The sequence below is a fragment of the Cottoperca gobio genome, chromosome 20 (genome assembly GCF_900634415.1).
Source record: "Cottoperca gobio chromosome 20, fCotGob3.1, whole genome shotgun sequence".
In the NCBI taxonomy this organism is placed as follows: domain Eukaryota; kingdom Metazoa; phylum Chordata; class Actinopteri; order Perciformes; family Bovichtidae; genus Cottoperca; species Cottoperca gobio.
In genome coordinates, this window is record NC_041374.1 from 2,605,324 (window position 1) to 2,627,821 (window position 22,498).

Consider the following 22,498-nt stretch of genomic DNA (forward strand, 5'->3'; position numbering starts at 1 on the left):
AGGTGGCGATCAATACATTTCCCACCTTGTTATGAACGTATTGACTTCTGCTTCATACAGTCTGCTCAGGAGAGAGCAATGGCGGTGGGGTCCAGAGATCCTTCAGGGGGGTTCAAGACGAGGCTGAATTACCAACTGGGCTAAATGGAAAGCTGCCCTGGGGCCTCAGACCCTCAGGGGGGGCCGGGGCTCCAGATTGTGTGTCAGAAAATGAACAGGAAACAGTTTTGATAATTTATAGTTTGAATAATTTTTCAAACACATTTGAAGATAAAATGTATATCATGGTAAACAGAACATCTTTGTGTTTTGGTCACAAGACATTTGTGTGGTTAATCACATTTCTAAATATCTTATTTTAGTCCCCAGGATATGAAGTTATTGTGTCCCTGGTATTTGTTTTTATTTGTTATTCTCATTCAGCTCTTTTTGTGGTGCACACACAACAACATCCCTTAGGAGAATGCTGCGATGAATACAGTGTTAATATATTGTGTAAATGAAGTTATAATGACTTCTGCAACATGAGAAAAATAAATGAACTTCCCCAGCTCCACATCTGTCTGCCCGCGTGACGTCACACCGCTGCACGAGCGCGCAGTGCGAGGAAGCGCACCCGGTGGTGTTTTGTTTTTTTGCGCCATACGGTTTGTGCGTGTCCTTCCCAAAGTCCTCCTGCTCACGGCAAAAAAAAAAAAAGAATAAAAAAATGTCCGAGTACAGTAGCCTACAAAGAAATGCGCCTTGTCTTCGCAACTCCACGTGAAACAGTACCGTGTCCCTTTAAAAACGTCTGACAAAAAAGCCCATATGATCCCCGAGCTCCAATCACCAATTCCTTCAGCAAAAGCAGCCTCTGCATTTTTTTGTCTGTCTGAATGCTACAGCAGCACTGGGGGGGGAAACAAGATTGAGGATAAGGGCAACAAAAAACTGAAGAAATGTGACAATTCAACGGTCATTTTCATGGCGAAGGGAAAACTGGTGCGAAAGGAGTTATTCTGGGACTCCTTCGAGCCTCGAAACGCTGGATCAAAATGGTAGGCTACACAGGAGAGCGCTGCATTTTTGTTTATTTTTTTTGTCCCCTCTTTGATCTCTTGCAAATTTTGAGCTACTTAGCAGGCCGATCAAACTTACCACACTTCTGCCTCATTGTGTGTTTGTGCCAGCGGCTGTCACACCGTGTATTCTGTGCTTTATATTTGGAAGTTTGTAACTTGCCGACACGGCACAAGTTGGAAATTGAAGCTGCTGAAAGAATGCAATGGCTACAATAGCTACATTGATGCAGAGAAGGAGTTAAATTCTTTCATATCAGGGGCGCTTCTGCAAAAAAAGGGCTCAGGTCGTGACTGGTGCAAATGTAGTCACACACTTTTTCTCCCAACAGCCAGTGCAGGACAGGTTTTCTAGGTTTTGAAATGCATGCATAAATTAGAGATTGTTCTGAGTGTAGTGTAATAGAGGAGTAGATGTCACTCTTCGTGTCTTGATAACTTCACTTTGTTCCAGGTGACTACTCAGGAAGAAGCTTCTGAATGCTAAGCAGCATATCAGTGTTGGATGTAGTGTTCTAGTACAATTTAAATGCAAATTTCCTTCCAGTGTTTGATAGTCAAAGCCGTACTATTTTATTGGGTAATGTTTACATGAGGTCAGCTTCTTTTGATTCACTTTTACACACTTAATATCCCTCTGTGAGCATGAATAACTAGCATTTTCAACCATGATGTTTTATTCCCCTTCCGTTACGTGAAGAGGATTGTGCACAGACTGATGGAGTTGTGGGAATAGAGGCAGATAGTGAGGCAGACAGTGCGCTCTGTCTCCAGGGTCATATTAGGATGCCTCATTAGAAAAGCATGTGGAGCTTGATGCAGTGGTGGAGTAATCCCAGCGCGCGTTCACATCTGGAGGCTTGGGTTAATATCTGGGTCAGGTCAGCGGGGTCAGCCCTGGTGCTCGCTGGGTGGCTTCTGGTGCTCGCAGAGAGGGAGAGAGAGGTTTTGGTATGTTTGTCTTTCTATCTGTATTTTGTTTGTGAGAGTAAACTGCGATTGACAGTGCACAGTGTGCTTGGCGAATGCATTGCGCCGGTGATCAGAGATACTGTATCTTTTGACTGTTTTTGGTAAACATGCCCCAGATAATGTCTGCTATTACTTTGTTGACACCAAAAACGGATTAGTCCATGCTAATTTTGTTTTATTTTTATCAATAGACTCTCATAAACTCTCTTATCTCTCTTATTTATGGATGGATTACTGAACAGGGCCCGAGGGGGGTTACGGGCCCATTGGACCAGGGCCTCTGTATGAAGTGACTGTTCACATTTCTCATTGGAAAGTCAATAAAACAACTACAAAGATAGACAAAATGTCCACAAAGGGACGCAAAGCAAGTAAAAATAGATGCAAAAAGACACAACAGAAATACAAAAGTAATACAAAGAGACAAGAAACGACTCAAAATGATATAAAGTGACATAAAATGCTTTCAAACGACACGACCGATGCGGTTGCTTTGTTTGTAGTCGTTCTGCATCTCTTTCAATCTGTGGGTTGGGGGTACCTTTTTACATGTCAGGCCTATTTTCTTATAATCTGTTCCCTTTTCCCAATGATTGTTTTTCTCTGAATTTGGTGGATTTGTGAAAATGTAAATCCGTTTCGCTTCCATGCCAACACTTAATGTTGCTACTGCACACTTTGGACCATCTGTGTAACTTCAGCGTGCATTGTCAGGTCCTCAGGAGCTCCTTCTCTATCCTCACAGGGTGCTGTGAGTTTTACGTAACTGCCTATTCAGGGCATTCCTGCCCACCCTTGACTTTGAGGCGTCACTGTCTCTGGGTGCTGAGCGAGGAAACTGTCTTTAGTCCTTGCGACAAGTGCAGCCATTCCCGAGCCCCGGCAACAAACTCCAGCAGACATCCTCGGCCGCTCTCCTTGGAGACTCGGAGCATACTGTAGGTGCTGCTAATTTATGCCCCTGAGATTAAGAAGAGTGGACAAGGCTGCGGAGAGCAAGGTCAAACTCTCTGGGTTTATGTAAGGTTGCTTTTGTTCTTTTTGCTTAAATTGGCACAAGTTTGTTCGACATAAGGAGGGTTGATGTTACTCTCTGTATAAATCCACATTTTATTGTTTCTCAGCAGTGCCAGCCGGCATGTGTGTCTTCTCATCTGGGAAAAACAGTTACTTTAATTTAACCCCCCCATGGCACTTCTTTTTGTTTAAAAGAAATAAATAAAAGAAAGGCTTTGAACTCCGTTATCAAAGAGGCCAAACTGCTTTTCTCTTTTCATACAACTGGATATGAAGATTTCTATTAGCCTTTCATTGTCAGGCATTTAAAGATATTAAAGTGTTCTTATAGCTTTTAGCTGAATCCAGGCCAGAGATAGAGACTTAAGAGGAGCTTTAAAGCAGATGGGAACGAGTTGTCATGCTGTTTTCAGAGTGTTGTCGTAAGAGCCAATGTTCTGAAAAAAGTCAGTCTGCAGGATGTAGACTTCTTCTTATCTAAAACTAAAACGTTAACGTTAACGTTAGTTATTTAACTTAAATGTTCTACTCCTTTTGTGAAATGCCCTCTTTCCTTTTCTTCTCGATTTCTTGCAGAAGTTCGATCCTGAACATTTAAATATGAAGCTACAGCTAGCAGCTGGTTAGCTTAGCATAACGACTGGTGGGAAAGCTACTCTGGCTCAGTTTAAAGGTAACACAATTTGTTACCAACATCTCTTAAATGAATAATATAATATATATATAATGGTTTATTTAACTGTTTACGGGGTTATGTGTCAAGTTTCTGCTCCCAGCAAAGTAATAGTTCGACATAACCCACCGTAACACGGCGTATTAAGGTGTTGCTAAGTGGATTCTTCAAGTCTTTTTGCTAAGCTAAGCTAACCGGTTGCTGCATATTGAGCGTACAGTCATGACAGTGGTATGTCCACCAAATGAACACAATCCCCAAAATGTTCGAACTACTCCTTTAAACTCACATTCACTGTTTCTCTGCCGTCCATTGATTGGCTGCAGCTACAGAAAGCCGATGCTCCTCCTCTACCTCCTTTTTTCTTCTTCGTCCTCCCTGACCTTCTTATCAAACATAAACTCCCTCCGCACACACACACACACACACACACACACACACACACACACACACACACACACGCACATGCACACCGAACACACAGAAACAGAAACAGTGTTGCCACACTAGAGAGATAAGGAGCTCTTTAGAGTCTTGTGTTGCCTCTTCTGTCATGCTATGAAAGGGATAATAAAGATCTCACAGTTTCATCCCGTGTGATGGCGCTCGGGTACGTCTGCACCTGGTCGCTGCTTCACATCAGAGTGATCTTTTGGTGCTAATGGATCACTTCAAAGGTGCATCTTTCACTCTTTGTGTGGTATATTTGGACACATCAGATTGTATCCCTCCACTGACTTGATGTTATATAAATAACTTGTCCGTACAGCCCTCCTCACTTTATTGTGCCACAGGTATTTGGTGTCACTTCTCTGTGTTTACGGATGAATTCATGCGCGGCAGGCGGGTGTGTGTGCGCCCGCCGTGGTGCACGTGCGGGTGCTGGCTTGGGAACAGTGTGTTATGACTCCAGCGGAGCGGTGGTGTGTGTGAAGCGTTGTAACGTGTGTGTGTGTGAGGAGGAGATGCCAGCACCACAGGCCTCTCTCTTGGCCAGGCTTCCTGACTCAGCGCTTCCTCTCCCAGCTCGGAGCTGGCAGAGCTTCAGTGCGGACGCTCTAACCTCATCGCTGTCCCCTTACACCCGCCTCCAGGCAGCCTCTTTGATTATCCAACTGCTCGTCAGAGTCGTCTCGGCTCCACGCGACCGCAGGTTGATGTCTTCCTTCAACATCACTTCTGATTGGGCCACACACAAACACACACACTGTCCGCAGCTTCACCAAACTGATTAAAAACACTCTTGGACTTTGCAAATCATGCATCTGAGGCAATCCTGCTCACGCTGTCAAATTTTAATGTACTGTACATCGCCAAGATGCTGCTCATGCTGTTCTCATCCTTATTTTTGTTTGTGCATCCCAATTTCATGCTCGGGTAAACGCGTATCAGCTGTAGATTGACTTGTCACCTGTGGTTGCATTAACATATAGATGGAAATGTATTTAAATCTAAAGGTGAAAGCTGCTGGAGAGCTCCACCAGGGCGAGGCTGGGGCAAATCCAAGCTGCGAGATTAGGACGGGGGAAAAGCCTACAGTGTGGAGGGGAGATTGGATGTCTGGGATTAGAGCAGCGCTAATGCTGATAATATTGTCTTTATTAATTGCAGTGAATGCTGTGGTTAAGAAAGTTAAATGTTTTAATGGGCTGAGGGGAATAAAATAATTATCTAAAGTAGAGGAAAGGGAATAACCAGCAGCTCATTTTAAAGTCATTTAGGATTTGCCTTTTGCCGGCTGATTCACCTGAAATCTCATTCATACCTACGAGCTCAGTTTGTCACGTGGAGTAGAAAACCTTACAATTAGCCATGAGCCAGATATATAAGTATGTTTAGTATACATGACAAAGTAGTCGTGTTTAGTTTTTAATTTAAAGTCCCTCCATAAAACATCTGTTTGATGATTTGAGGGTTTGTTTCTCCACCAATCTGCATCACATGCGCCACTCATTTACTGGATTATACAGTATAATCCCACAGCCTTAAATCTCAAGGTGTCGCTATCCACCTAATACTGTTATGATCCCATAAACATTGTCGTCCCAGTGAGTATTAAACTCAACTTTAATGTGGCTGTGCATGTGACCGTGTGACCTCAGCAGGTGAGCCACCCGTCGCCGTGGCTCCCGCCTTTTTAGTCATTGAACATTGATTTTTATTAGCATTTTTTTTATCATAGTGCAGTAATGATCACCGCAGGGCTTGTAAAAAGTGAGACCTCGCCATTTATGTTTGATAACTGGATAATGTGAGTACAGGAACATTTAGATCCTCGCTTTGCAAGCGTCGGCAGTGTCCTCACATGCGGCCGAGTTCTTTATTTTCTGTTTACTGACGTGGGCACAAATGTATGATTATGATGCAGGTGCGCATACACGGGCGGTCAGGGTTGCAGATGTGTGGGTGGGCGTGCTTGTGCATCTGCTACTGTATGCTTCTTCTACCTCAAGGTCAGTGCTGGGTCTCTGTGCTGATTGGATTTAGAGAGGAGAGGAGGGAATGCAGACTGCAGACAGAGGAGAAATCTTCCACTAGACATACGGACGGATTATGAGACAACGGCACAGACATATAAAAGCCCCCCCCCCCCCGCCCCTTTACATCAGAGCAAGACGCCCGCACTAAAAGAAGCTTGTTATGTTGCCCGATGTGGTCATTTTGCGTCTCTTCCTGGTTGTTTTTGTGCTTTGTTTTGCCTCTTTGTCTATCTTTCTGTTCGTTTTGCCTCTTTTTGTTGTTGTTTGTGTTGTTTTGTGTCTTTGTGGTTGTTTTTGCACCTTAGTGCTCGTTTGGCGTCAGTTTGCATTAATTTTACTTCTATTTAAGGGCATTTTGCATCTTTTTGTGTTTGTTTTGCTTCTTTTTTTTTGTTGTTTTGTGTCTTCGTGGTTTTTCTGCGTCTCTTTGTAGTAGTTTTGCATCTCTTTGTCTTTTGTCCCAAGAGGCCTGTTCAGTAATCCATCCATGACTAGACATTAACACTGAAAGCAGGGAGACAACTTGGCAGACTGCTGTCCCTCCATGCCAGTCCTGCTCAGCCTGTGTGCTCTCCAGCAGATAAAACCTCGAGGATTAAGCCACGATTCTCACCCAGAGAATGTGAACTCCCTCCTCTGGCTCAACTTCTCTGGAACTTAACCTGTCTGGCGTCGTCTGGCGTCGGCAGCAGGGAAGGTCTGGTGGGCACAGAGGACACGGTGTCAGTCATTACCCTGATGACTTTTTAATGGCTGTCTGATTGGTTTCTGCCAGAAATGACATGCCCTTGTCCCGTTCTCTCTGCTTGTGTTTACGTGTGACCTGATCCATATCCCGCCACGTAGAAGCACTCTGATGTCACTGTGAGGCCAAACTTGCTGTTGTAACTGCATGATCTCTTTGTGGGGAGTTTGTATTCGGGCCTGTCATGCTTTGCTGTCGTCTGCACTGATGATGACTCAGGGATCTGTGTGCGTGTGCGTGTGTGTTGCTCTCCTAGCATCTCCATGCCAGTGAGTGAGATGAGGCCTGACACGGTGCCCACTCTCCTTCCTCCGGGTGTCAGTCACGTCGGGCCCTGCCTCGGACCCCTCAGCAGGAGGCCTCGCTGTGAGGAGGGCTGCTGAGTGTGCTCTTTACTGTAGGTAGAAGTGCTCCGTGGGCGGAAGTGGCAGAGCCCCCGACCCCCACCTCCCCGCTGGGTGACAAGAGGCATGATCTCATGAGGTTACTGTCTTCGTGACTGCCGATGGTTGGGTGAGCTCTCTTTTTCCCCCCCCAAAATGTCCAAGTAGAGACTTCACTGCATCAGGACAGTTGGACGTCTGGCTGGTAGCAGGTTGTAATTTGATGATCATTTAGAGGCTTGGATTAGATCTGTAGTATTGAATTGAGAGAACTGTTTGAATCCACTAATCCGTTAGATTAACAATGTCTCAGTTCTAATCTAAAATCAAATCAAATGTATTTATACAGCCCAATATCACAAATTATACATTTGTCTCAGTGTTTACAGACTGTACAGGATACGACACCCTCTGTCCTTAGACCCTCTGTCCTTAGACCCTCTGTCCTTAGACCCTCTGTCCTCCTTAGACTCTCTGTCCTTAGACTCTCTGTCCTTAGACCCTCTGTCCTCAGACCCTCTGTCCTCAGACCCTCTGTCCTTAGACCCTCTGTCCTTAGACCCTCTGTCCTCCTCAGACCCTCTGTCCTCAGACCCTCTGTCCTCAGACCCTCTGTCCTTAGACCCTCTGTCCTCAGACCCTCTGTCCTCAGACCCTCTGTCCTTAGACCCTCTGTCCTCAGACCCTCTGTCCTCAGACCCTCTGTCCTTAGACCCTCTGTCCTCAGACCCTCTGTCCTCAGACCCTCTGTCCTTAGACCCTCTGTCCTCAGACCCTCTGTCCTTAGACCCTCGCATCGCACAAGGAAAGACTTCCTAAAAGAAACCCCACAATTAAAGGGGGAAAAATGGAAGAAACCTCAGGGAGAGACTGAGGAGGGATCCCCCTCCCTAAAAGAACGATCAAAGCAAGTTTTGAATTTAATCATTGAACAAAAAATAAAAATAAATAACATTACATTTTTTAAACATTAAACATTAAATGTAATACATTTAAATAAATAAAATTAATAATGCTTTAAATGATTGTAAATTGAATATTTTTCTGACATCATTAAATAAACAGGTGAATCAATAATGAAAATAATCATCTCTAATTTAATAATCAAACAAAATGAGGTCTGAAATACATTCAGCAAAACTAACTGATGTCTTTATCATGTTTTACTTGTTATCACTTAAATATGGAGATTTGGTCATGTGACCTTCATCTCCATGACAACTGAGGACTCCTTCCACTAATGAGGCCGTACATTTTGAACAAAACCAGTAATTGGACCTTGTGATATATTTTGTTTTTGTCTAATAATAATAGAGATTAGTGCGGGGCAATATGGCGTCTTTATGACAATAATAATTAAATGTGTTTTTGTTATTTCACATTATATGAGAGCAAAGTTATAAAGTAATTTATAACTCACAGAATCCTCATTCACAATTCTACAACTGCAAGATGATTTCACAGAAACTGAACATACAATCATATTCAATTATCCCCAATAGAGGTTTTTATTCCCATATATGATGCTGCGTGTTTTCACTGATGACGTGATTTATATCAACACGAGTCTCTGCGCTCAAACTTTCACAACGATACCATAATATTGATGCTTCGCCCACATATGTTCGTCTAAAAAGATAAAGAAGACGATGTGAGAGGACACCGAGTTCAGTGTGAGCAGTCTGGCAGGCGGCACAGAGAAAGCTTTAACCCCCGCAGCGTCTCCCCCCCCCCCCCCCCCCCCCCCCCGAGACTCCGTCCTGCCTGAATACAACCTGCCCTCCCTCGCACTATTGATGTGTCCATGACTCGGTGCTGTGCGCTGACATTGGCCCCCGCTAATGGCTCAGTCTGTTCCCCACAGCAAGCCAACAAGATGGTAGATGTTGTTTAGTTCTCTGCTCATGAATCCGTTAATGTTGGCGTTATTTTACCACCAGAGGAAACCGTGTGAAGAGGATTGAAGACATTGTTCAGTTGTACTCCATGATTTCCACGCACAGACGGGCATTACCTTACCGTGAACAGACGAGGGAACTTTTTAAAATGGCAGCTCTGTGGAGGTCACGGCACATCCCCTGTGACGAAGATGCAGACTTTACAGAGTAGTAAATCCACACGGGCAGTCCAAGTGCAAAGGTGCGGCGGGGGAAAAGGGCATTCTCACCAGTGAAAGTCAAATTAGAAAAGAGGGATTTCATTCTCGGACTCTGCTTGGTCTGGCTCAGCTCCAGGAGTCGAAGCTCTTGCCAACAAGTGCAAACCACCAGCCCCGACATGGCGGAGCTGCGAGAGGAAAGCTTTGATTGACACATTGTCGATAACTGAAGATCACTTAAGCAACAGCAATAACTAGCAGAAGTTTCTCTCTCTTGAATAAAGCAGCGTTCTCTTGGGCCGCGCTCTAATCCTGCGCATCAACCATCACAAGTTCATCAAAACTGGATTAGCGGGAAAGTCATTTTAAAAGTTTAGAATTTTAATTAAAGTATTGTCGTCATGTTTTTGTTTTTATGCCTGATTATCTTCCCAGAATGCATCTGCCCTCCAAAGTTGGGAAAGTATAATGTGTGACACGTACTTGAGTGAAAACACATTATGCCACTGAAACAATGCAACGCTAGATGTGGTTAGCTTCATGTCAGCAGTTAGATCAGTGATCAGCAGACCTCGTGGTGAGAATGTGTCGTCTCTTGCAGTACAGTTTGAAGATTTTATGGCATTAATATGTTTTTTCATGTTTGCACTTTGCAGAACTATTATTTTCTGTAACATGAAAGGGCACAGTACATAATGAAATAACTGTGTTACTGGATTAAAAGCCATGAACCTTTCCAAGTTTCCGTGTGCAGCAGGTCCTCTGAGGCCTCTGCGGTACGAGAGGATCCCCTCACATGCTGTGTTTGGCAGATTATATGAGTGTGTGTGTGTCTGTGTGTGTAAGGGAGCTTTGATGGAAGCCTGTTTAAATGACACCTCTTGTCGGGAGCGTCATTAATCCCCCCCGCTGCGTGTTTGTCACAGGTCAGGCCAAATATGAATAATGTATCGGGAGATATCTGACTGAGAGGCTGGTAGAAGGTAGCGCTCCCTCTAATGACGGCAAACAAGCTGTCGTCCTGACATTTCCAAGGAGGCAGAGTGAAAAGGGGGTGACGGATAACGAGTGACAAAGATTGAGCCAGTTGGATGTCGCTCTTTAATTGCAAAGTACTCACTCAATTTGTTTGGCTGCAGTGCTGCATGTGATGAAATGTGACGGGGAGGCTTCGACTTTATTGCATATTGTGACAGGACGCACAGCAGCCGCACGTTAACTACGACCAGCCACAATTGGATTGAATAGTTTAAAGCAGAAGAAAATGATGCAGTCAAATAACTGCTTTGCATTTTTGACCCCTAATTAATGACGGCGCAGACGAAGAAGACGAAGAAGAAGAAGAAGAAGCATCAAGGGATCTGTCAAACTACAACTTAAATGAATGTCGACATTAAATATCACACAGCCCTTGATGTTTCGAGTGTGTCGATGATCTTCATCCTAAAGAATTTAATCTTTGACAGCGCTGTCCTGTTTGAATATCAGAAGAAGATGTTGATTGTTATCGCTACAGCAAATGCAACTCACACTTGATCTGATCGAGGCTGCGGCGTTTTGCCCTTGGGCGACGTCTGCGGCCTTGCACGGGGAGAGATAACCCGATCTCCACTCCTCTCTTGCTCCGAGTCCAATTTAGCAGCTCAGAACGATGAATAAATCTAACACTTCCATAATTGAATTCTTCAAACGGGCCAGATTTTCAAGGTTAGGCCCAAAAACGCAAATCCATTTTCCAGCTTTAACCACGAAAAGTTATTTTCATTGATGTTAAAGAGAAAACATGCTGAGCAGCAGGGAGAGAAACAAGAAGAATTAAAGATCTTACTACAGTGTGTTTACATGTGTGTGTTTTATTAATATCTTTCCTTGTCGGGTCTTGTCCTGCACATTTAACTGTAGATACTAAATAATAATGTAGAGACTGTAATTATGGCTCACAGCTACACCCTCTGCAGCCAGAACAAGGTTTATATGTACACTCGTCCTATTCTGCCTTCAAGAGACGCCTAGAATGATAAATTCCATTAATTGTTTGCAGGGTTAGTTAGTATTTATTCGGCATCGTTTTCCTAATTATTTCTCCGGATGTGTTTTGTCTTGTGCATAATTCTCTGTTCCTCAGGGACGGTGTAGTTAGTGGGTGTGCTGAGAGAGCCGGCTAATGGGGGGGAGATGGCACTGAATACCAATGCTCAGACCAGTCAGTCCTGGCAGAGACCAGACACTGTGTGTGTGTGTGTGTGTGTGGGCGTGTGCGTGCGTGCATTTGTGTTTTTTGTGCATGGTTGCACATCACGTGTGTTTGCTCTGTTTGCTGCTCTGTCCCCACTCACATCCCGTCTGGATCGAAACCCTGCCCTTCCTGTGCTAAAATAAACCCACCTTGGGAAGTTGAGGACCTTGCACAGAGCGCTGAGTGTTACACCTTTTGGTTTGTCTTGTATCGTGCAGCCTGTGACTTTGTGCAGTGCACTTAACACACTCAAAATCACCAAGAACACTAGAACAACGGCTTCACGATATATTTATTTAGAATGCATTTACTTTGAGGTCAAATCATCATCATCATAGGCTCCATTCATTGTTGTTATGACAACATACTAACTCATCATGTTATAGCGAAAATGTCAAACTTTCTTATCCCACCAGGGGAAATGTTGTTTGTGATGGTGGCAGCAATATGTTGCTGCTGTAGAGCTCTAATGTTCTTCCTATCTGAAACTTTATCTGCTCATATTACTACATGATAGTAAATCCTTAACATTTCTCCACATGTTCTCTTTTCACCTTCTCCAGCTCATAGTGGAGAAGACCACAGACTTCCCCTCTGCTGAGTTCTCCCTGGTGGAGGATGTGGCTCTGCACTTCACCTGTTTGATGGACAGGCTGAACGAGCAGCGCCTCTTCCAGCCTGACCTGTGCGACGTCGACATCGTTCTGGTGCGTCAGCACGGCACCTTTCCGGCCCACAAGGGTGTGCTGGCGGCCTACAGCCCTTTCTTCCACTCCCTTTTTGCACAAAGCAAACAGCTGCGGCGGGTGGACCTGTCGCTGGACGCCCTGACCTCACAGGGCCTGCAGCAAATCCTCAACTTCATCTACACCTCCAAACTGCTGGTGAGCAGCCACACTGTGCGCGACGTGCTCAACGCCGCAACCCTGCTTCAGATGAGTGACATCGCGGCCTCCTGTCGCGACCTCATCAGCAGCCATTCGCTGAGAACCACCTGCTCAGATATGGCCAATCAGGAAGGGCTCTGTGGCGGTGACCCAGATGCTGTAGTGATGCCCTCCAGCCAGCTGTACCCGGAGATCAAGCAGGAGTCCGAGATCGGGAGGGTGTACAAGAGGGAAGGCAGCAGCCCGTTCTCTGTTAGGGTGGAGGAGGCAGGCAAGAAGCAGTATTACCAGAAGGAGGACGGGCCCGGGGGCGGGGCGAGCACCGGGGCGGCCGGTTTGTGCAAAGTCGAGAGCAACGGAGAGGAGTCAAAGACCGTGGACGGCCACGCCTTCCTGAACAGAGACCAGATCATTGTTGAAGTCAACCTCAACAACCAGACCCTGAACGTGTCAAAGGGGTCGGAGAGCAAGTCGGCATGCATCACAGAGGCCACCATGTTCAGTTGTTGCCACGACAATGAGAGAGACTCAGAAGACGACGAGGAGAACGAGGCGGAGAACGACGACACACTTGGAGAAGAGGACGACGATGACCTGAAGAGGGGGGACATACTGGGGCAGAGCAGCGAGGAGGAAGATGAGGAAGAAGATGAGGAAGAGGAGGAGAACACCCTAAACATTCCAGGCTTGGAGCAGCCGGCCATGATGGATCGACCTCGCCGGGGCACCAGAGCCTTTGCCATGGCGTGTACAACCGCCTCCATGCGGCAGACACTCACAGAGGCCACGCTGGCCAACCAGCGGCAGGGCGGGAAGAGGATGCTGGAAGGAGAGGGCCTCGGCCAGAAGGTGAGGCTGGAGGAGAAGCAACATTTCCCGTGTAAGAAATGCCCTCGCGTCTTCAACAACCGCTGGTACCTGGAAAAACACATGAATGTCACTCACAACCGCATGCAGATCTGCAACAACTGTGGGAAACGCTTCCTGCTGGAGAGCGAGCTGCTGCTGCACCAACAGACCGACTGTGAGAAGAGCATCCAGGTAGATCCAGCTGATTGTTGGCTTATTCCCTGGGAGAATGTATCCACTCTAATGATGCAATCAGTGATACAAATGGATATGTGGTTAAAGATGAGAGTAAAGTCTATATCGATGAAACAAATCTGATATTCAGTCGGGTTACTGCATTAATAATAGAGGAATTAGCACAGCTTGTCTAATTGTTTTGCTAGACTATCATTATTATAGAACGCACTGTGACCAATACATGTCACTGTTCCGCACTTCACACTCAACCCTGTGCCCTTTTGTTATAATGGTCTCAGCTTTACAAGTATCATTTAGTTAATAATTAGTACATGCACAGTTGCAATCATGTAAATGTATTAACACCGGTCAATAACTCGCTCAGCAGTCGGTTATTATAAATGGTGATATATCTCCGTACCTCCACTCCAGCAGCTGGTACAGTGCACGCTCACGTATCTGTGCACGCTCACACACCTGCATTGTGTTCGTACAGATGATGCCACCATCGCTCCAGTAATAACTATATTTTGCCTGTTTTTGTTTGTATTTCTCTTCCCCAAGTGTGTAACATGTGGCAAGGCCTTCAAAAAGCTGTGGTCGTTACACGAGCACAACAAGATCGTCCACGGCTACGCCGAGAAGAAGTTCTCCTGCGAGATCTGTGAGAAGAAGTTTTACACCATGGCCCACGTGAGGAAGCACATGGTCGGTGAGTGGCGGTGACGTCAGCGATCCTGGGTGGTCGTCTGTTACTCTACGCTTCCTTTTCCACTGATTGTTGTGCGGGATTTGTTTTGGGTGTTGCTTTCCTCTTCCACTTTTTTAAGTAGATAAGCATGTTATGTCCCAGAGAGGCTTTCCTCATTCCCCGTGTCTTTGTTTCAGCGGTACCACACAGAGTACCACATGTCACTGAGTCCTGCACCTTCCTACTGAAGGAGAGACTTGAGGTTTCGATTTGGGAACTTCAGAGGAAATGGATTATTTACAAGATGAGACGCATCCATTGCCCTTAGCGTAATTAGCCAATGAAAAACTATCAGTGTTGTTTTAAGTGCTATTCAAGGGTAGCAGTTTGCTTATTTGTCCTCCTGCTGCTATTGAGTGGCTCAGTATTGAATACCATTAACTTATCTTGTACCCTGTGTGTGTGTGTGTGTGTGTGTGTGGGCGCGTGTGTGTTTAGCTCATACGAAGGACATGCCGTTCACCTGTGAGACGTGCGGGAAGTCGTTCAAGCGCAGCATGTCCCTGAAGGTTCACTCTCTGCAGCACTCAGGAGAGAAACCCTTCAAGTGTGAGGTTTGAGCTCCTTTATTACGCTGCTGCTGCTGCTCTCCACTTCCCTCGCATGAAGAGTTTTACTAAGACCTCCACCAGTTTAACAACTGTAATTTCTAAAATGATTGGTGTCTAGAATGTAATTTTAAATGGAATCTGTCTCTTTTAGGCCGTGTAAAATACTCCTGATCCAGACGTGCTGATCAAAAACATTATCATTCAGCTCTCTTTATACACCAGGAAGCCCATTTAAACAGTTTAGTGTGTTGCTTTGTGGAACCGTTCTCACTCAACTCACGATGATTCGCTTTCTTGCCAAGAGTTACGTGAGAAGATTGATTCCACTCCTGCGTCTGTACGGTAGATATGAAGCTAGCTTAGCTTAGCTTAGCATAAAGAGTGGAAATGGGGGGAAACTGCTAGCCTGTGCTACGCTACGCTACCTGCTGCCGACTGTAGCGTCATGTTAACAGTACTGCGTCAAAGTATTTCTTTAAAGCAAAGACTTTTGTTTTCAAGACTATAATGGTTGGGCTTCTTGTAAAATTTGACCTATTCTCATATTTTAAGTTTCATAACTCAACATGTGTAATACCCATAATGCAGTTTTTATTTCATCATGAAAAATACTTTTGATTTTATTACTGAAATCTGCCACAATGTGTTTTACAGAAACAAATCTCACAGCACAGCTTGAAGTCACAAGATAGATGCACGTCTGAGGGTTTACTGTTATGGATCAGTTTATTTAGCACTACATTTCCCAAAAAAGGAATGGAAACCTCATCAAGTACTCTTTTTTGGGACTACCATTTATGAGACCATTTATGATTTAAGACTTTGTATAAAAATGTTCATCGTGTGCCATTTTCAGAACTGCAGTGAGCGCTTCCAGTACAAATACCAGCTGCGCTCCCACATGAGCATCCACATCGGACACAAGCAGTTCATGTGCCAGTGGTGCGGAAAGGACTTCAACATGAAACAGTACTTTGACGAACACATGAAGACACACACTGGTGAGTCACTCCTTGCACCTCTTCTGAGATTTTCATGGTCGCAGTACAAACTAAATGGCGACCCGGTCTCACTCTGCTGCGTAACGAGTGGTTAAAAACGTGTTGATATAGTGAAGTGGTTAGCAAACGGTTAACTGTTTACACGTCAAGAAGACGCGCAGTAGCATTTATTTGGGGGCGTATTTGTGACCCTTTAGCGCCGGCTGTGGCTCAGGAGATAAAATGGTCGTCCACCAATCGAAGGGTCGGGGGGGGTTTGGTGCAGGTCGTGTTCAGCTGCTGAATACGACGCTGTGAAAGTAGTGAGACTCAAAATAGTGAAGCCTCCTGCTTTACACTACAGTGTGTGTTCTTCATCTCTCCGTGTCCTTTGCTTTGTGCAGGAGAGAAGCCGTACATCTGTGAGATCTGTGGGAAGAGCTTCACGAGCCGGCCCAACATGAAGCGCCACCGCCGCACCCACACCGGGGAGAAGCCCTACCCCTGCGAGGTGTGCGGCCAGCGCTTCCGCTTCTCCAACATGCTCAAGGCCCACAGGGAGAAGTGCTTCCGCGTCAGCAACCCCATGGTTAGCGACGGCAACGACCCCCTCGGCCTCCGTCAGCCTCTGGCTTCGCCCGCCGTGGACTCTTCCGGTCAGGCGCGGCTGGGGACGGCGCTCCCCGCCACATCTGCGACCACACCCGCTGCTGCCTCTAGCCCACACCCTATCCATGGCACCCAGCTGTCCCTCCCCCTGCTGCACTCCATGGGGGTGGTGCCTCCCACCACGCATTTACCCCCACCGCCTCCCCTGTTCTCTGCCGGTAGGATGAACTCCAACTAACAAATCTCTGTAGCATCAAAAGCACTTTTGTTACTTTCCTTTTTCTTAGAGCTTTTGAGAGGACTCCTGCAGCGGGAGAGTGATGCACCCCGGTGACATTTACACTGAGGGGGGGGGGGGGGGGAAACTGACTGAAGGCTTCATGGAGGCCAAATAAAAAACACACACATACACCTACCACAATAAGAAATAGTTATTTTTTACTCTGTTAAATACAATAGATAACCTCAGAGTCCAGTAGGACGTGTTGTCACCTCGCTTCTCCTCATCAAGTTCAACTCTGTTCTGGTTTCATTTGGGTTTTTCCACCACCACACACACACACACACACACACCTCTCCAGAGCCTTGCACAATGCGTTGATTGTAGCATCTTTTACAAAGTGAGAGGAAGAGTTTCCTGAATCCTCTCTCATACGGGGGGATCATCAGTCGAGCGAGAACCACACTATGATGAGAATTTTTCTTTTTTAAATCGTTCTCTGCCAAGATGTAGCAAGTGGTTCTGGTCCAACCCGGCAATAACCAAATGCTGATTTGTCTCTGAGCATATACATGTATGGCATTGCCAATAACCAAATCCTGTTAGCTCACCTGCTATAGTTAGATAATGTTATACAGCATTTATAATCGATCCTGCACCTTACATTTAACTCTAGTGATATTTAACATGTACTCCTAATTGTCTCCATTTTTATAATTGTGATCGTGTGTAATTCGTGGCCCGTTGCATCGATTTGCAAGGAAGCGAGAGAAGTTGTGATGCGTGGAGAGTCGGCCGTACAAAGCAGTGTGTGGTGTTTGTGACGGTGTGTGTGTGACTGTGTGTGTGTGTGTGTGTGTGTGTGTGAGAGATGTGAGGCAGAGTCGTGAGATGAGGATCTTCAGATCTACATTCAGTTAATCAACACTTGAGCTTCCCCGAAAGTCAGGAGACGGAGTAATTTGTTTGACTCTCATCTTTTGCTTACATTAAGCAAGCGCGCTCCTCTCCTGCAGATCTGGCTCTGAGACGATATCGCACTTTTCTGTGACTTGTTAGTAAAAACCTAATGTACTCGGACCTACATTATATTTGTAGGTTTAAAATCTAATGTTAATTGTAACTTACATTTCCCAACTAAACCCAATATATGTACTTAGTTTGCAGAATACCAAGAGTGTAGGGATAATAATATTCAAATGAACCTGATTAGCTCATTAAGTGTGCACATTTTCATCATGATGTAAATTGTGAAAGTGAGTACTTTTGGCACAGAGCGCATCACTAAAAGGGCTCCTTATGATTCCATCACTATTATAAACTAGTCAATTTCTTGAGAGAGTGATTTGTAGAAGTTGATCTAAGTTAGGGACATGCGGTATGTAATACCCCTCAAGCATTTGTGGCTCTACGTGCACTTTTGACAATTTCCTTTTGTCATAAACCCGATTTGGAGTCGAACTGAAAGAATGGAGTCCTTGTCAGTAAAAAGTTCTTCTCTTTAAACAATAGTTTGATACTTTGGAAGATGCGCTTATTTGCTTTCTTGCAAGAGTAAGATGAGAAGATTGACACCAAGTAAAATATAAAGCTACAGCTAGCAACTTGTTAGCTAGCTTAGCTTAGCACAAAGACTGGAAACAGCTAGCCTGGTTCTGTCTGAAGGTTAAACAAAAAACAAATCCACCTACCAGCACACAAAGCTCACTAACTAACACGTCAAATCTTTTGTTTCCTCCGTACACAAACTGAAATGTGAAAAGCTTTGGGAGTTAAAATGCAGTGTTTAGTTTTTTTTTAGCTAGCAAGGCTCTGCAACCTGTGAAATCACAAATAGTCTTTTTTACACTTCCAGGTTAGCTGTTTCCAGTCTTTATGCTAAGCTAAGCTAAGCTAACCGGCTGCTGGCCGTAGCTTCATATTTATCCTAGACATATGAGCGGTATCTTTTCAGCTAACGCCGCAAGAAACCAAATAAGCATACTTTCCAAAATGTCAAAAATATTCCTTTTTAATCTGACATTTCAATCAATTAATTATCCAAAAAGAGTCTCTGTGCACTATCGATGCACTCCCGCTCACTTTATCTATAGATAGCCTACCTGTAGTGTAAATATTGTTAAGAAGTGTTTCTTCCTCGTGATTAATTCCTCATGTTTACATTTGGAGAGTCATTTTGAATGTGCCCCCACGTGCGTCTTGGCTGGTACTACCGAAAGTTGGAATTTGTGGATAAGCTTTTGTAAATGTAATAAGCTGTTCATTGTTTTATTTAAAAAACAAATTGAAGCACCTTTTGTAGACTTTACGTCTGAGCTCACCCCAGTTCATTTATTTCCTAAACTACCATGGTTACATGGTAAGGGCCACGTCAGATGTTATTTGAAAATGGTACTTTTTATTTTGTTTCTTCATGTGTCCAACACATGTTTTGTACTTTGATTTGCTGCTTTTGTACAGGGTCCAGTTTGAGACTGCCCTTTAAATGAAAAGCCTAGAGCTGTTAAATTGTTCAATATATTCTGGCTGTGATAACTCCAATTTAGCCTTACGAGACCGAGAGCTCCGGGGTCAGAAATGAGCTACAATTACAGTTTGATGCCAACATTTTATACCAATCCAAGGATTAATCTAGTCGTTGGTAGATGAGGCTTCTGATTGTTGACAGAGAGAGGACTGGAGGCGACGTTGCATAAACATAAAGGACTGTTGCTCTCTTGTGGTATCTTAGTAAACTGCACTAAGCGATGGAAAGAGAGAAAGCCTCCCTTAAGAGTATCATTCATAGTGTTTCTCTAGTTATCATGGGATCCTAAGAAAAGGAAATGTTCTTACCAAGTGTTTCCCCGCTTCACTGTTTTTGAAAGGCACTAGCCCAAAAGACAATTCTGAATACTGTGGTTCTAATGTGTGTTCGCCTTATACTCGGAGGGATTTGAATGTTTTTGTGTTATGGATGATGATCGTAGCTGAAGGTAAAGGAGGAGGGATAGTAGTTGGTACTACTGATTTATGCACTTTGAATTTGATTGCCACGCTAGCCCATAATGGCCAACATGTAAGCAGATTAAAAACAAACATTTCCACACAGCCGGCTAAAACCGAAGGCATACAATTTACATTTAAATGTACCGTGTGAATATTGATGCTCATAAATAATTAACAAAATCTACAAATTACAGTCAATTTCTTTGTTTTATTTGTTCAAATTCGGCTCAGAGTTTGTGGTTTGTATCTTAACTGGTGTCTGTGTTTCAGCCTGTTTGACACTGTGCCGCTCTTTTATCTTTAAAAGTATTAGGACTCCTCCCTGAGGGTGTAGACGGTACCGCTATGGCTGTTTCTGATTGGCTTGTTCTCCGATCACTACCAGAATTAAGGGAAATTAGTTTTTAGCTCTTACCAATTTCCTCCTATTGAAGGTGCTTTAATATATTTCATGCTATGTGGAAATGTAAAGGAAGTTGTAAGTTGCCAAATTCAGTAACGAGAAATAAATCAATTATTGTGAGCACTTTAAACTCCAGTTCAGCGAGTGCGCTTTGAAGGCTGAAACAGTAGCAGTTATATGAATCTGCTGATGGCAGGTGTGTTTGTTTTATTTCCACAAGGATTATAGGAAAATTTAAAAAATGCAGTCTCTGCCAGAAATGTGTCCTTGGCAGATGTTGCATCCTCTTTTATTGAGACCAAAGGGACGTCAGAACTGTTTGCTCAGACCGTGCAAAAAATAAGTCTGCGCTACCGGCTTGGAATCAGATTGAAATACAATAGAATCTATTTCATGCAAATGTATCCAAGTATTTGGCAAATAGCAAAAGAAAAGTCCTTTTTAAAACATGTTTTTTATAATTAGTTCTCCCCATTTTACACATTTATTACATATATTGTTCACGACACCGCGTTCGGAAGAAATGTGAAATTCTAAATCCAGCCCAGAAAGCAGAATTTAAACACTAATCCTATGTCTTGGATTATTTTAGAAGTCTTCCCCAAATCCAGCTACAAACAAGACAAAACCTGAGACATCATCGAATCCAACACTTAATCGAGCTGTGCGTTATCTATGAGCCCTGACGTCTCCCAAAACATAACACAGAATATAACAATCTTTAGGTTAGGCGTACGTTTTTTCTTTTTAAAGGTAAATTGCAGTAAAACTGAGATTCTAGAAACTGAGAAGGGAAATTTTGCACAGTATTCCAGGCAAGTAGACTTTATGTTTTTTCATTAGCCAAACTCTCCTTTACTAAGGCTAGCAGCCAAAGGCTTGTGTTAGATTAGGCAAAAGTGGACATGCCCTTGTCCTTAAATGAGGGGTTGTCAGTAATTAAGTGGGTGCCTATACATCACAGTGTTTTCCCGTCATGAAGCATTGAGCATGGCAGTTGGTACAAAGTGCTCATGGGATTGCCAAATTGGGTCTCTCCCGGGGACTTGTATTTTGGGGGTTAAGCTGCTAGAGCAGAAGTGTGTATCCAAAAGGATTTGATTCTGTGGCCTTCAGCGTCAAGAAAAGTTTTGGGAATATTGCTGTTTTATTTTAGTATCTATCGGGATACTAAAGTTCCATGACACTATTTGAGAGAAAGCAGTGTGTGTGTGTGTGTGTACGAAAGAATTTCAAGAATTGTGTTTTTGTTTTTTTTCTGAAGAGTGGATGAGCATTTTACCCATAGGCTATATCGGGTGCAAATTTATGGAGCCCCAAAACCGACGAAAGGTTACCACACGAGTCAAAGATATAACGGAATACATCAGAAAAGAATATTGCTTGTTAAATGATTCAAATGGATTTAATTGTTTTGGGTAATTCTTTAAAGAATGGTTCCAGCGGCTCAAATGTGAATATTTTCTATTTTCCTTAATCAGCTTTGATATTAAAGTGAATATCTTTTGAATTTGAATTGTTGATCTAGACATTTGAAGATTTTATTAATTTGTTTTAGGAAATGTATGATGGGCTTTTTAATTTTTTGACCATTTTCTTACATTATGCAGAATTTTTTTAAATAATCGTTTGTTGCAGTCCTAGTACAAATTATATTTTAGCTTTAACGAGGCTTTAACAAAAGAATAACCCACAATTAAAAAAAGTCTGACACATACTCATCGCTAGACTTGCACTTGCAGCTAATTAGCGATATGAGCTAGCTAACACCAATTAGCCTTAACTAGCTAACTTTGTTTTTGTTAGCTTGCGGGCTAAAATGCTCTAGCTACCGTTACAAGAGTTTTTTACACTCAGTTTTAACTGACAGTATTATTTATTAATGTGTTACGTTGTTGTTGACTCCTCTGATAATCTTTCAGGCTACTACATTTGAAAGTTTGGTTGTTTTAATAAGTTTATTTAATGGTGAGCAAAGATATGATAACCATGGACACAATGCCATAGTCAATTCAAAGATGTATTATCCACATACCCTCTACATTTCCCATACTTACTCATACTGCAGCTGTGTTAAATCATAATGTGTACTGTTATTTGCTGATTATCTACTTTATAATGTAAACACTATGTCTTAGTTAACTCTGGTGTACAAAGACCATGTGTAGGCAGTAGTTGTTCAGCTATATTAAAATACTAAAAGCCGTACAAGGACAATAGTGTCTAGAGGTGCTAATAACATTAGACTGTATTTTCTGTCTTTTATTGTATTATTGACTAGTGTTTACTGTCTGTAACACAGCAGAGCGTAATTAAATCATTTAAATATTAAACAATATAGATATATTATTGCAAACGGAGATGTGTGCTGTGTTTTTGTTTCTGTATCCTGTTCCTTGCTCTCTAAAGGCGCCTACA

At 43.7% G+C, this 22,498-nt stretch overlaps 1 protein-coding gene across 1 annotated transcript; it reads left to right on the plus strand.

Annotated features, from left to right (window-relative positions):
* The first annotated feature begins 823 nt into the window (after nt 1-823).
* zbtb47b (zinc finger and BTB domain containing 47b) lies at nt 824-22,440 on the plus strand. Its single transcript, XM_029457742.1, has 6 exons — nt 824-1,040; nt 12,229-13,593; nt 14,143-14,290; nt 14,768-14,883; nt 15,737-15,881; nt 16,265-22,440. Exons 1-6 carry the CDS (start codon nt 1,038-1,040, stop codon nt 16,705-16,707), a joined length of 2,220 nt encoding a protein of 739 aa, XP_029313602.1. The 5' UTR covers nt 824-1,037; the 3' UTR covers nt 16,708-22,440.
* Nucleotides 22,441-22,498: the final 58 nt, after the last annotated feature.

Bases quoted from the DNA above. Each gene is read 5' to 3' on its own strand.
- zbtb47b (XM_029457742.1), top strand. The intron at 13,594-14,142 runs GTAGATCCAGCT...CTCTTCCCCAAG, and splicing joins ACTGTGAGAAGAGCATCCAG to TGTGTAACATGTGGCAAGGC. The intron at 14,884-15,736 runs GTTTGAGCTCCT...TGCCATTTTCAG, and splicing joins AGAAACCCTTCAAGTGTGAG to AACTGCAGTGAGCGCTTCCA.